Genomic DNA, 14,129 nt, shown 5'->3' with positions numbered 1-14,129 from the left:
TCGTCTGACCTCTTTGTTTCTTTGAGAGTTTCTCTCAAACGGCACCTTATAAAGTTGTTTCATTCTGATTTGGTTTCGCTTGATATTGCGAGCCAATGTGGACAGACTGACTCGTTGAATGTTGTTGAATATGGTGTTGTCTTGGATGATGTGGCTCGTAATCAGATTTCATTATTTTCCAAAACCACGTTTACAATGGCAGCTTCCTGTACCCCGGTGAACATTTGGCCCCTTCCTCCACCATGGTTGCGTCTCTCAGTCCTTTAGAAAAACAAAAAACAAAAATATAGGGCTTGGACATTTCCCCCACAGTAGAGTAAATTGTACAGGAAACTTGTGCAGTTAGTGTATGACATCCGCCATTCATGAAGTAAACAGGTGTCACCCAACTGATACACTATGACATGGGTTGTACTACATAGTGTGAAATACATTTTGGTTACATACCTGTACTCCAGTCTAAATGTCCGGATGACACAGGCGACAGTAAAACGGCTCAAGTTGGGCTGCACTCTCTGTCCAGCCTCTCGCATTGTCAGCCCATGGTTGATGACATGATCAACTAAGGTTGCTCTGATTTCATTTGAAAGTTGTTGTCTTCTTTGGCCATGAACTCCTCTACCAGCTCTACCCCTACCTCTCACTCTTCCTCCCCCTCTCATTCTCACCCTCCCTCTTCCTCTTCCTCTTCCTCTCTCTGCAACGTCTTCCATTGTTGTTGTAAACAAAAGGTGCTCACCTGTGGTCTTTTCATAGTGCTTACTTCCTGACTGAAGTGGTAACAATTAACCATTGAGGTGTTTGGCCAGGTGGCACATGTATTGGCCAATTAGCTCATGTAGTGTCATTTTGAATGGCAGTGTTTTGAAATGGCAAACATGTGACTTTATGTCAGATTGTTGTGTCTTATGCAGAGAACCGTGTGCAGTGCATTTAAAAAGTGCCATTTTGAATTGCAAAATGTGTGTAAAGCAGAAAATGTGTTTAGACTTTTGGAGACTTGAGAAGAGGTTTTGCTCTCTGTGTGTCAGTTAAAACAATTGTGCTGTGCATGTCATTTTAGTGTGTTAGCAATTGGAAAAAACTGTAATATAGTAATGACTATATGCTGTGGCAGAACAAGGGTGAAATTCCCCTTTAAGGGTTATTATAGAGGAGAGGGGATGGGACTGTGAAATCCATTTAGACTGTGTGTGTGTGTGTGTGTGTGTGTGTGTGTGTGTGTGTGTGTGTGTGTGTGTGTGTGTGTGTGTGTGTGTGTGTGTGTGTGTGTGTGTGTGTGTGTGTGTGTGTGTGTGTGTGTGTGTGTGTGTGTGTGTGTGTGTGTGTGTGTGTGTGTATAGATGAGCAGGTGTGGGTGTGTGTGTGTGCGTGTACATGCGTGTGTGTGTGTGTGTGTGTCGATGAGCAGGTGTGTGTGTGTGTGTGTGTGTGTGTGTGTGTGTGTGTGTGTGTGTGTGTGTGTGTGTGTGTGTGTGTGTGTGTGTGTGTGTGTGTGTGTGTGTGTGTGTGTGTGTGTGTGTGTGTGTGTGTGGGTGTGTGTGTGTGTGTGTGTGTGTGTGTGTGTGTGTGTGTGTGTGTGTGTGTGTGTGTGTGTGTGTGTGTGTGTGTGTGTGTGTGTGTGTGTGTGTGTGTGTGTGTGTGTGTGTGTGTGTGTGTGTGTGTGTGTGTGTGTGTGTGTGTGTGTGTGTGTGTGTGTGTGTGTGTGTGTGTGTGTGTGTGTGTGTGTGTGTGTTTGTGTGTGTGCGCCTGTGTGTGCGCCTGTGTGTGCGCCTGTGTGTGCGCCTGTGTGTGTGCCTGCGTATAGGGAAGGGTAATTTTGTCAGGACAGGGGATTAAGTTAGATGGCTAACAGGGGCTTTAGCTGTGTCAGTGAGTGTTACTGCTTTGGGGGACAGGGCCAGGCTAGTCCCATTCTTATCCTAATCCCAGGCCTCATCTGTTTAAGTGTGTGCCATCTGGAGACAGAGCTAATGACTCTATGCCAGCCCTTCCATGCTAAAGAGAGAACTGTCTCCTGACACATCGCTGACCCTTTCACACACACAGGGCTGCGTACCAAAACTGTAAGGCGACATCCTCTCATTGTCTCCTTTAAAAATGAAGAGCCCACTGCCATTCTCCTGACACACTGGTGGCCCTGTCACATACACAGGACAGCATACCAATACCTTTCATCTGTTTTGCCTACTCATCTCCTTGACCTTCAAAATACAGTGGGGAAAAAAAGTATTTAGTCAGCCACCAATTGTGCAAGTTCTCCCACTTAAAAAGATGAGAGAGGCCTGTAATTTTCATCATAGGTACACGTCAACTATGACAGACAAAAATAGAAAAAAAAATCCAGAAAATCACATTGTAGGATTTTTAATGAATTTATTGGCATATGATGGTGGAAAATAAGTATTTGGTCAATAACAAAAGTTTCTCAATACTTTGTTATATACCCTTTGTTGGCAATGACACAGGTCAAACGTTTTCTGTAAGTCTTCACAAGGTTTTCACACACTGTTGCTGGTATTTTGGCCCATTCCTCCACGCAGATCTCCTCTAGAGCAGTGATGTTTTGGGGCTGTCGCTGGGCAACACAGACTTTCAACTCCCTCCAAATATTTTCTATGGGGTTGAGATCTGGAGACTGGCTAGGCCACTCCAGGACCTTGAAATGCTTCTTACGAAGCCACTCCTTCGTTGCCCGGGCGGTGTGTTTGGGATCATTGTCATGCTGAAAGACCCAGCCACGTTTCATCTTCAATGCCCTTGCTGATGGAAGGAGGGTTTCACTCAAAATCTCACGATACATGGCCCCATTCATTCTTTCCTTTACACGGATCAGTCGTCCTGGTCCCTTTGCAGAAAAACAGCCCCAAAGCATGATGTTTCCAACCCCATGCTTCACAGTAGGTATGGTGTTCTTTGGATGCAACTCAGCATTCTTTGTCCTCCAAACATGACGAGTTGAGTTTTTACCAAAAAGTTATATTTTGGTTTCATCTGACCATATGACATTCTCCCAATCCTCTTCTGGATCATCCAAATGCACTTCAGACGGGCCTGGACATGTACTGGCTTAAGCAGGGGGACACGTCTCGCACTGCAGGATTTGAGTCCCTGGCGGCGTAGTGTGTTACTGATGGTTGGCTTTGTTACTTTGGTCCCAGCTCTCAGCAGGTCATTCACTAGGTCCCCCCGTGTGGTTCTGGGATTTTTGCTCACCGTTCTTGTGATCATTTTGACCCCACGGGGTGAGATCTTGCATGGAGCCCCAGATCGAGGGAGATTATCAGTGGTCTTGTATGTCTTCCATTTCCTAATAATTGCTCCCACAGTTGATTTCTTCAAACCAAGCTGCTTACCTGTTGCAGATTCAGTCTTCCCAGCCTGGTGCAGGTCTACAATTTTGTTTTTGGTGTCCTTTGACAGCTCTTTGGTCTTGGCCATTGTGAAGTTTGGAGTGTGACTGTTTGAGGTTGTGGACAGGTGTCTTTTATACTGATAACAAGTTCAAACAGGTGCCATTAATACAGGTAACGAGTGGAGGACAGAGGAGCCTCTTAAAGAAGAAGTTACAGGTCTGTGAGAGCCAGAAATCTTGCTTGTTTGTAGGTGACCAAATACTTATTTTCCACCATAATTTGCAAATAAATTCATTAAAAATCCTACAATGGGATTTTCTGGATTTTTTTTTCTCAATTTGTCTGTCATAGTTGACGTGTACCTATGATGAAAATTACAGGCCTCTCTCATCTTTTTAAGTGGGAGAACTTGCACAATTGGTGGCTGACTAAATACTTTTTTGCCCCACTGTAACTGACACAATATACTGAATGGGTGTATCTCAATACTCTTAAGCATCCTCTCATTGTTTAATATCCTTAATTCATGCAGTGTGATCAATAAGATGCTATAGGGACTCAGGGATTAGTTAACTTTTAACTGCCCCCAAATGTTATATTTTTCATTCACTTAATTTTCATGACTTTTTTTGTCCAGCTCCTGGTAGGTTTTTACTTTCCTCTAATCTTTCTTGTCAAATAAATCCCTAAAGAAATTATTTGTAATTGAGTCTAATCACTTTATATCCTGTTTATTATCCTCTATACAACGGGTGGGTCTAATCCTGAATGCTGATTGGTTAAAACCGCATTCCAGCCGGTGTCTATTCCACAAGTTACCACCGGCTAAATCTATTATGTTAAAATGCCGATATACTCTGTTACATCTGACTGCGCAATCCACTGTCTCATCAGCCCAGCCAGGCAATTTATAAACTTGATCTCCACTATAAAAAGGCATCTAGACATTATCTCACATGTCTTTTAGAAATCATGTCCAGAATATTCAGTATATAACTAGTAGGCCTACAAATCATCAATTAATAGACTGAATATAACAGCATTAATAAATGTGCCTTATAAATACAATGGTTTCAGTGCTTGCAGCGGCAGAGTGATGTCATCTCTAGTGGACCATCTCTTTCTCATAACGTGAGGTAAGAGAGATCAGGTTTACATAGGCCCATAGGAGGGAGAGCATCAATTTGGGGGCAGTTAAAAGTGAACTAATCCTTGACTCCCTATTGCATCTTATTGATCTACTTTCTTCTCTGCCAGCAGCATACCACCCTGCATCCCTCTGAAGCTAAGGAGGGTTGGTTCTGGATGTGAGACCAAATGCTGCTGGAAGTGGTGTTGGAGAGCCAGTAGGAAGCACCCTTTCCTCTGGTCTAAAAAAAATATCCCAGGTCAGTGACATTTCCCTGTGTAGGGTGCCGTCTTTCGGAATGGACATTAAATGGGTGTCTTGACTCTCTGTGGTACCTAAAGATCCCATAGCACTTATCGTAAGAGTAGGTGTGTTAACCTTGGTGTCCTGGCTAAATTCCCAATCTTGCCCTCATATGATCATGGCCGCCTAATCATCCCCAGCTTCCAATTGGCTCATTCATCCTCTTCCCTGTAACTATTCCCCAGGTCTTTGCTGTAAATGAGAATGTGTTGTCAGTTAACTTACCTGGTAAAATAAGGTTTAAAAATAATCATAATTTCCAAATGCAAGGCAAACTGACCCGATCCAAGTTGTGGTATTCAGCACTATATTATGTTACAGAAGACTGAGAGGGACAGAGATATTTAACACCTTTCGCTCTAGTCCGCTGCACAGCAAAATCAGATCCGGGCAAGACGCATTTCCGACTCCGCATACTGACTTTCTTTGGGCTAGGAAGGGTAGGCTATACAGTGTGTGCACTATCCACACTTATGCACGAAGGCACGCACGCACGCATGCAAGCATACACACACACACAAGCACACATCATTTTTTTATAGGCTATTCAAGTTTCTGGAAAACAAGTCTCAAGACTAAGACAGGTGTCATTTTACATAAATATCGTTTTGACAGTAAAGTTAACATTATACATTTTCATAAATCCAGCAAAACAATGATGCTATCAGAGAGGCAGTGGCCTAATGTTATGTGCAGTCAAATATTTGCAGATAAACATCGTAGGCTATTTATCCGTTGTTCCACTGTGTGAGAGAGGAGAATAAACGAGTCTCGAGGCACCAATGACACGGAGAGGTCAGCGCGCGGTTGATGAAGTGGTTGGTGCGTGTTGACGTTGCGGATCCGCCTGCGCAAGCTAGGGCTTTTAGTCAAAGTGGTGATTGGGGCACCGGCGTGCACTCTGCTCATTCGTGCAAATAACCCCTTGCATAAAGGACGGAAAGATTAAAGAAAAATGAAATAGAGAAATAGAATAACAGAAAGTAGAAAATCGTTGAGCATACCTCATTTTGTGTGAACAGCAAGTGTATGCTCAGGATGGTGCAACGTTGCAGAACGTATTGTGTAGAACATATGAAATTGTTTGTCATCTAGAATTTTGTTTGTCATCTATTTATTGCATTTCTATTTGCAATGTTCATCTGGTTGAAAACGCCCCAGGTCACTGAGCCAAGTCCCGGTAAACTGCAGGACAGAAGTTCAGCACCATGGACAGTTCCATACCCTCGTTACAGCGAAGGAATTAAACAGTTGGGAAAGTGACATTCAAAACCCCAGAGGTAAAGTCTAGAATATTTCAAAATGAGAAGCAATTTACAAGAGGCTAATTTATTTATTCAGCTTTTTCTTTTTTAAATGAATAAAAACTAGATTGGAAATTCACTAGCCTGCTGAAGAAAAAATGACAAATATAAACTTTTTTACTAGGCTAAAATAACTAATGTTGCACTTATGACTTCATATGTGAGATATGACCAGAAATGTGTTTTAGGCTAAAGATGCTCGAAAGCCACACTAACGCAGTGACTTATACATTCAATGATTCTAACCGCCACTCGTCCATACCCTGGTAATAATTGGAGACGATAACAAGTGAGAAATGTATTTAACGTGAAAGATTTGACACAATTTACTACTTCATAGCTTTCATCCGTGGAACCCGCGTGAAGTGACGTGTCACCACCATAAAAACGCAACGTAATTTCCGCTCGCTCCCCTGCTGTGAAGGACATGGCTCGCTCTGGATGTTCTATTATCCTGCACTAATAATCGTCAATAATTAATAATAAATTTTTTAGTCAATAACCTGGAGCAAGTTGTTTGTTTGTGTGTGTGCGCGTGTGTGCGCGCGCGTGCTCGCTCTAACAAAATATAATTTGTAATCACTTGCTGAAATTTGTGTTAAATAAATTATAATTGTATTGAAAAGTTAAAATAAGTCACGAATTAAAATAAGTTACCCTCAGCATGCATGTTCATGAAGAAACATTCATAACGCATATGTCAAATGTCCCCTGTTACTAGTCCAAAAGAAAAGCCTTCTATGCGTGCTCAGAGGGACGTGATTAAATGAAATAAAATATTTCAATCAGGATTTTTCAATTCAGGATCTTTTTTTTCTTCTCTCCTATAACTCGATGAATCATCTGCATGTCACAAACAGCCGCTTTTCCCGCTGGGTGGAATAATCCTTTGGCGGCCTTTTGTTATTAGTTTATGGGCCATGAGATTAGATATGAATATGAAACACAGAAACACACCCGCCAACATTAATCACCCGCCAAACCTATGGGAGACACTCAAATCCCCACATCCTCCAACCCTGAGACTATACATGTATTACTAATGCCTGCGTGAGAGAAAGAGAGAGAGAGAGAGAGAGAGAGAGAGAGAGAGAGAGAGAGAGAGAGAGAGAGAGAGAGAGAGAGAGAGAGAGAGAGAGAGAATGTTTTGTCGTGGCGGGAGCAGCCTAACTTTTTCAAAAACTATTTTAGTAATAATTGTTTGTGAACACTTAAATCCAGTGTCCTATACAACGTACACGATGCTCAAATAGAGCTCCTATAGGTACATCATCAAATCTACCTGCCTGCCTGTCTCCACGTGCCAATACCCTCAGTTGTTTTGACAGTTACCGGCAGGGCTCCGGTCCCACCCGCTTGCCCCGAGCAGCGGAAACCCGTCAGCGAATATTTCCCGCGCCAAACACCTGTCAACGGAAAAAGATCCACAATGATAACACGCGCTTGTCAATATAGCTCGGGAGGTCAGGTTACATTTTTGCTGACGTCTGTTTGTCTCAGTGGACACACACTCACACACACACACGAGTAGTAGAAGCATATTATTTAGTTACTTTTACATATGAATGGCGATTTGAAACACATGTTAATCTATTTTGAGAGACGTCATTAAAGGCCCAGTGCAGTCAAAAACGTAATTTCCTGTGCTTTATATATATTTCCACACTATGGGGTTGCAATAATACTGTGAAATTGTGATAAGTATGATATTTACTTAATGGAAATAAATGATTGGATATAGAGATATAAACGGCTGCATTGGACCTGTAAAAAATGTGAGTTGGAGGTCTTTGCTTAGTTGACTGATTAAAAAATAAGCTTTTATGGTGACGTAGGCTTATGTATTTGCACTGTGGGAGATGTGTTTGGTTACATTTAGGTTAGTCATGTCACTGCATGACATTTCAATAACCAAACAAGTTTGGGCTCACTGGGTAAACGATACTGTTTGAATGTGTGATTTGCGTGTGTTTTGCGTGAACTGGTCAGTCTGTATCGCTGAATAGGTCGAATAGTGCCTTCTTATCGTCCTAACTCCATGGCACCCGTGCCCCATGCGATCTCGCCACTCACGATTTGGACAACGGCATGGCGCTTATGTTTTGGTTACTGACTATCTGTGATGTGACATCAACCTCATTGATAGAGGCCACCTCACATTTTACATGGGCATATATCTCCAACCAATGAGTCCTTCAAATTAAAGTTAGGCTTTCACATTGGCACAAAAAGAACAAAACTTTTCTCATACACGCTTAATATAGCCTACTACTTTTTCATTTTCATAACACTAATTCTTCCATAAACATTTTCAACGAGCTGTGGATCCAGGGAGTATAGAGGGGCAGCCCTCTCTGTCCAGAGAGAGAGAGAGAGAGAGGAGAGAGAGAGAGAGAGAGAGAGAGAGAGAGAGAGAGAGAGAGAGAGAGGGGAGCTCACGGCTCCGTCCTATAACCGCGCAAAATTACGCCTTCCCATCCCCGGTTGCATAAAAAAAAAGTCACCCCTCTCTCTGTCTCTCCCTCTGTCTGAACCAGAAAGCACCTGCAGGCATCTCCAATCAGAACCCCAGCTCCACTCCTCCCGCTGCAGCCCAGTCCAGTAATATACTACTCAGAAGTGACGCCAGGTGAGCATGTGAGTAACCAGGTTCATTCCTTTTATGGTTGGCGACGGTTGGTATGCAGAGTTAGATGATGCTTAGTGAGGGAGTGAGTTTGTCAAGCCCATATGTTTGTCAGAGTTGGCGTATATTTTTTTTTACATCAACACGGGGCTATTGAGTTCACCACGGCATCACAGGCTTGCCAAAGGCGCATGTAGGTTACCCATACGCGCGCGCACAAACACTCACGCACGCGCACTGACACACACACACACACACACACACACTCACACACACAAACACACACACTCACACACAGTAGAAGTAGAAGTAGCCTGTATGTACAACAACACGCAGTAATAACTAGGCTTACCAATTTTTTCGGGGGTGGGGGTATTCTGAAAAGGAAAGAAAATATAAAATCTGTTTTACACAAAATAATGTTTTACTGACGGCTAGACCTATAGGCCTATATTAAACTCAACTGAGCAGGCTAGTTAAAATGTTGACTTGCCTTAATCGTTCAGCCCATGCCGTCAGCTTTTGGACATTTATAGATTTGCTTTCGTACGCAATTGAATTATCTCGCAGGTTGCATTAATCCGGGTGATTACATTTGATTACATTTTTAGAATAATTAAACCAGAATTGAAAGGGGGGGGGTGATGGCAGGGCGTGCGTCAGATGAAAGGGGCTGCTGTGGTATTTGTGCACGCGATGACTCCAGCTCAGCGCTAGCCGAGCGAATCCTGATTAAGTGATTAGATTGATAGGTGGAATGGCCGGTATCACAAATGCCTCTTGTGACGTCGAAAATCCTCGTCGCCTGCGGTGGCGCAAGCCGGTCTGATGCGGGTGGTGTGGCTGTGAATTCCACAACCCCGAGATTAAACGGTGTAAGAAGACCTGGGTATGTGTAATATCTGCATTAGGTGGCAGCAAAGATACAGTACTCTCTAGAGAATGCAATTTCCATGGGACATTTAAAATACATCCTCATACAGTCGTATGCAAAATAACACCTCCAATTCAAAATATCATTAGAAAAAATAGTATTTAATTTATAATTACACATTTACACGAGGAAAACATTTGAAAACAATATGAAGGCAAAATAGGCCTATTCATGATTGAAGCAATAGACTACCCAGCTAGGTCATTCAAGATTGACGTCAAAATGTGATGTCTATCCATGTCATTCAAAGTGTGAGCTATATCGTTTCTTTGTGCAGATTGCAGAATCCCGTTGTCCTATAGAGTTGACGGGGGAGAAATAGGTGTGTACAATTAACTAATCGAATCAAACGTGCAGTGCGCTCTGCATGTTAATGCGGTGGCATGTCAATACCATTTAAAGGTGTCAGCTCCCTGATACAGAGATGGATGGCTCCACACTTCAATCCTCCACAGCTGCAAGTGAAACGAGCTTTTCTTAAATAGAAAACTTCAATACCTATTCCGACGAAGGGCTGCGACTGAAGGAATGCTATAGCTGCCTGACCTCAAAGGCAAATTGCGACACATTGTTGTTGTTGTTGTTTTTAATCGATAGGAGTTGTATACATTAGATTGGCAAACTTGTAATAAATCGTAGGAACACGGTGAGTACTTGAAATCAAAGTGTAGGCCTAATGCCACGCAGAGGACAATGTGGCTTTTAGGTTCATAACCATTTAACAGCCACAAGAGCATGTCAATAGTGATGGACTTAAACATACTGTAGGCCTATCGTCGCTTCTCCAACACAACAATTAGTTAGTTATACTTGCATTGATTCGTGTGAATGAAAATATATAAAGATAATAGATCAGTCCACATTTGAATGGAAACTCAAAACTACACTGGCTTTTAACGTGTATGTAAATGTATGGGTTGTATTTGGTACATTTCAGAGGGATCCATGAGTCAGTTTGTCATAGCATGTTTACAGGCGGAGCTGTCCATGGTGCTGAAGGCATCTCATAAACTGCAGTCCAAACTCGTATTGCGGGCGGCGTTCAGGAGGGAGCAACATTCTATAGGCTACTTAACGTTGCTAATAGAAATCCCATGAATAGAGCTGACACGATGCCCTACTCTACTTGACAGAGAGGCCTGTCTGTTCAACACAATACATTTCTACCTGAACGTTCCACCACATTGTGCCCTGCTGAACACTGCAGCTGAGCATCAGCTGTTAATTACATTTACATTTTAGTCATTTAGCAGATGCTCTTATCCAGAGCGACTTACAGTTAGTGAGTGCATAATTTTTTTTTTTCTTCCATACTGGCCCCCCATGGGAATCGAACCCACAACCCTGGCGTTGCAAGCGCCATGCTCTACCAACTGAGCTACACAGGGCCTATTTGTTAATATGAGTTAACTTGTCTTACACTGAAGTAACAATGCCTATAGGCTACCGACCAACACAGATCATTTAAAAAAATACATCTGAAATCATTCAATCTTATCTTAGCCCTGTCCTAAAAAACAAATGCATGTCTATTGTGAGTGTGTGACTAGTGTATTGGTGTACAGAGCAGTGTGGTAGTCTAGTATGGGATAGCCAACTGTGTGTCTGAGCTAGGGGTCCTTACTTACCCCTCTAATGCACTGCTTCTCCTAGTATCTGTAACAGTTGCTGATGTGTTCATTCTCATCATCACACACTCTCTCTTCATCAATACCAGCCAAGCAGTTTTATACTGAACAAAATATAAACACAACATGTAAAGTGTTGGTCCCATTTTTCATGAGCTGAAATAAAAGATCCCAGAAATTTTCCATATGCACAAAAAGCTTATTTCTCTCAAATTTTTGGGCACAAATTTGTTTACATCCCTGTTAGTGAGCATTTCTCCTTTGCCAAGATAATCCATTCACGTGACAGGTGTGGCATATCAAGAAGCTGATTAAACAGCATGATCATTACACAGGTGCACCTTGTGCTGGGGACAATAAAAGGCCACTCTAAAATGTGCAGTTGTAATGCCACAGATGTCTCAAGTTTTGAGGGAGCGTGCAATTGGCATGCTGACTGCAGGAATGTCCAACAGAGCTGTTGCCAGATAATTGAATGTTCATTTCTCAACCATAAGCCGCCTCCAACGTCCGTTTTAGAGAATTTGGCAGTACCTCCAACCGGCCTCACAAACGCAGACCACGTGTAACCATGACAGCCCAGGACCTCCACATCAGTGCTTCTTAACCAGCGGGATCGTCTGAGGAGGGGGAGGGGGTGTGCTGAGGAGTATCTCTATTTGCACATAATCTCTTGCACATCTAGCATTCCAGTGTTAATACTATTGTAATTATTCTGCACTATAGCCTATTTATTGCCTTACCTCCATAACTTGCTACATTTGCACACACTGTATATATATTTTCTGTTGTATTTTTGACTTTATGTTTTTTTACCCCATATGTAACTCTGTGTTGTTTTTATTGCACTGCTTTGCTTTATCTTGGCCAGGTCGCAGTTGTAAATGAGAACCTGTTCTCAACTGGTTTACCTGGTTAAATAAAGGTGAAATAAATAAATAAATAAATATCTGCCTGTAATAAAGCCCTTTTGAGGGGAAAAACTCATTCTGATTGGCTGGGCCTGGCTCCCCAGAGGGTGGACCCATGGCTGCGCACCTGGCCAGTCGTGAAATCCATAGGTTAGGGCCTAATGCATTTATTTCAATTGACTGATTTCCTTCTATGAACTGTAACTCAGTAAAATCTTTGAAATTGTTGCATGTTGCATTTCTATTTTTGTTCAGTAAAATGTCCTTCTGAAGACTTAAAGGAGACATCCTTTAGAATAAATGACACATAGTGTATATCCTACTTTGAGAGGAGTGCAGGAGGGAACTGATTCTCCAAGCGCCTAGTTTCTCTCTGCCCTGCTTTTGGGATGATTTACCAAATAAATAAAGCAAAGATCCAATTAGTCTTAAGTCTAATAAATTAGTCATAATTTCAATGAACAGGATATTAACGGGATTAAGATTCATGGTTTAGGTCATGGAAATATATTTCCTGCAACTCCATTATTAGGGCCAAGGCATAAATAAATCGTCTTGGCGATCCCAGGGGGCGATATCATTACAGCGTAAACAAAGCACACTCTGTAGCCATGACACTGAATAGTGACAAGATGGTAGGGGGCAGAAAATTGTCTGCATACAGGGAGAGTAGGGGAGTGTGTGTTATTCCAGGGGGTAAGGTGTGTTTGGGGATGGCTAGGGTGTCGTCCCCATGGGACAGATACATGGCCAGGGCATGTGAGGAATGGACAAAGTGGAGCTTTAACACTGGGCTCCCGTCTCATCTCTCCAAGCCAAGCTGCTGTGGATATAAAACAATACTGGAGCTGCTATATCTGTCTGTACCTCCTGTACTGGTGTCAGTCAGCCACTGTCCTCTCTCTCTCTCTCTCTCTCTCTCTCTCTCTCTCTCTCTCTCTCTCTCTCTCTCTCTCTCTCTCTCTCTCTCTCTCTCTCTCTCTCTCTCTCTCTCTCTCTCTCTCTCTCTCTCGCTTCTCTCTCTCTCTCTTTCTCTGGTCACTGGTGCTTTCGTTCATTCTCTGGAGTTCTAACCTGTGTGACCTCTCAGAGTCTGTGACTTTCCTCCCAGTCCCAGTCCTGTAGAAATCAGAGATAGAGAGATAGAGCACCATGCCACATATATGAGCAGCTTTTCCCCCTCGTCAGCACTAAAGTGTATGTGTGGATCCTGTTGCGTGCGAGTCCTCCAGTCCTCCATCTGTGTCTCTGTGACATTGATTATTGGGGGCAAATTAGGAGCGGTCTGTTGTTGGGAGGCAGGTTACCGCGTCCTCCTCCTGTTCTATGGATGGACTGACACCTTACCGCATCCCGCTGTACCATTACACTGAACTGTACTGGTGCCGGGAGGTTTAGAGAGCACAGATCTAACTTCACTGGCGCTCTGAGAAGTTTGAGGAACTAGTGTTGGCTTTCAATAGTTGATGATAGTTCTGTTGTGATATCTTTCACATCCTGTCCTAGTCCCCCTTGGGTCGCAATACTTTATCTGCTCAGAATAACATCATGCAAGCAGATAGTAAGATCTCTCTCCTCTATTTTGCCTAGCTGAATTACATTATAATGTCATTCTATAAAGCAACATTTTACACAATATTATTAATTTATGAATACTTGAAAAATGAATTGTAATGCAATGTATGTGTATAAGTTAATGTGACGGTAATGTAAAAAACCTGTAGCGAAGAGGACTCGCTATTGTATATCCACTTTAATGTATTACATACTGTTATCATCAGCATCAAAAGAGAAAAATACGCTGTTTTAGAATGCCTGTTTCTCTTATCAAACTAAACCTGACTGAAACATGTTGCCTCTGGAGACCAGGAAACAATTTGAAAAAAGCATACAAGAATATTTTATTGGAATTATAATGATGGAGAGATACATTTTTTC

At 42.5% G+C, this 14,129-nt stretch overlaps 1 protein-coding gene across 1 annotated transcript in view; it reads left to right on the top strand.

The window, feature by feature from the left end:
• Positions 1 to 365: 365 nt before the first annotated feature.
• Positions 366 to 14,129, top strand: part of LOC123481860 (keratin-associated protein 10-2-like) — a gene marked incomplete at its 3' end in the record, with an annotated part of 32,006 nt that continues 18,242 nt past the window's right edge. The window contains exons 1-3 of the mRNA XM_045207409.1: positions 366 to 370; positions 1,143 to 1,337; positions 1,412 to 1,743. Of these exons, the coding sequence (XP_045063344.1) occupies positions 366 to 370; positions 1,143 to 1,337; positions 1,412 to 1,743 (532 nt within the window). The remainder of the gene's footprint in view (positions 371 to 1,142; positions 1,338 to 1,411; positions 1,744 to 14,129) is intronic.

This window comes from Coregonus clupeaformis, chromosome 25, assembly GCF_020615455.1.
Source record: "Coregonus clupeaformis isolate EN_2021a chromosome 25, ASM2061545v1, whole genome shotgun sequence".
Classification (NCBI taxonomy): Eukaryota; Metazoa; Chordata; class Actinopteri; order Salmoniformes; family Salmonidae; genus Coregonus; species Coregonus clupeaformis.
This window is presented reverse-complemented; position numbering and strand designations above follow the sequence as displayed.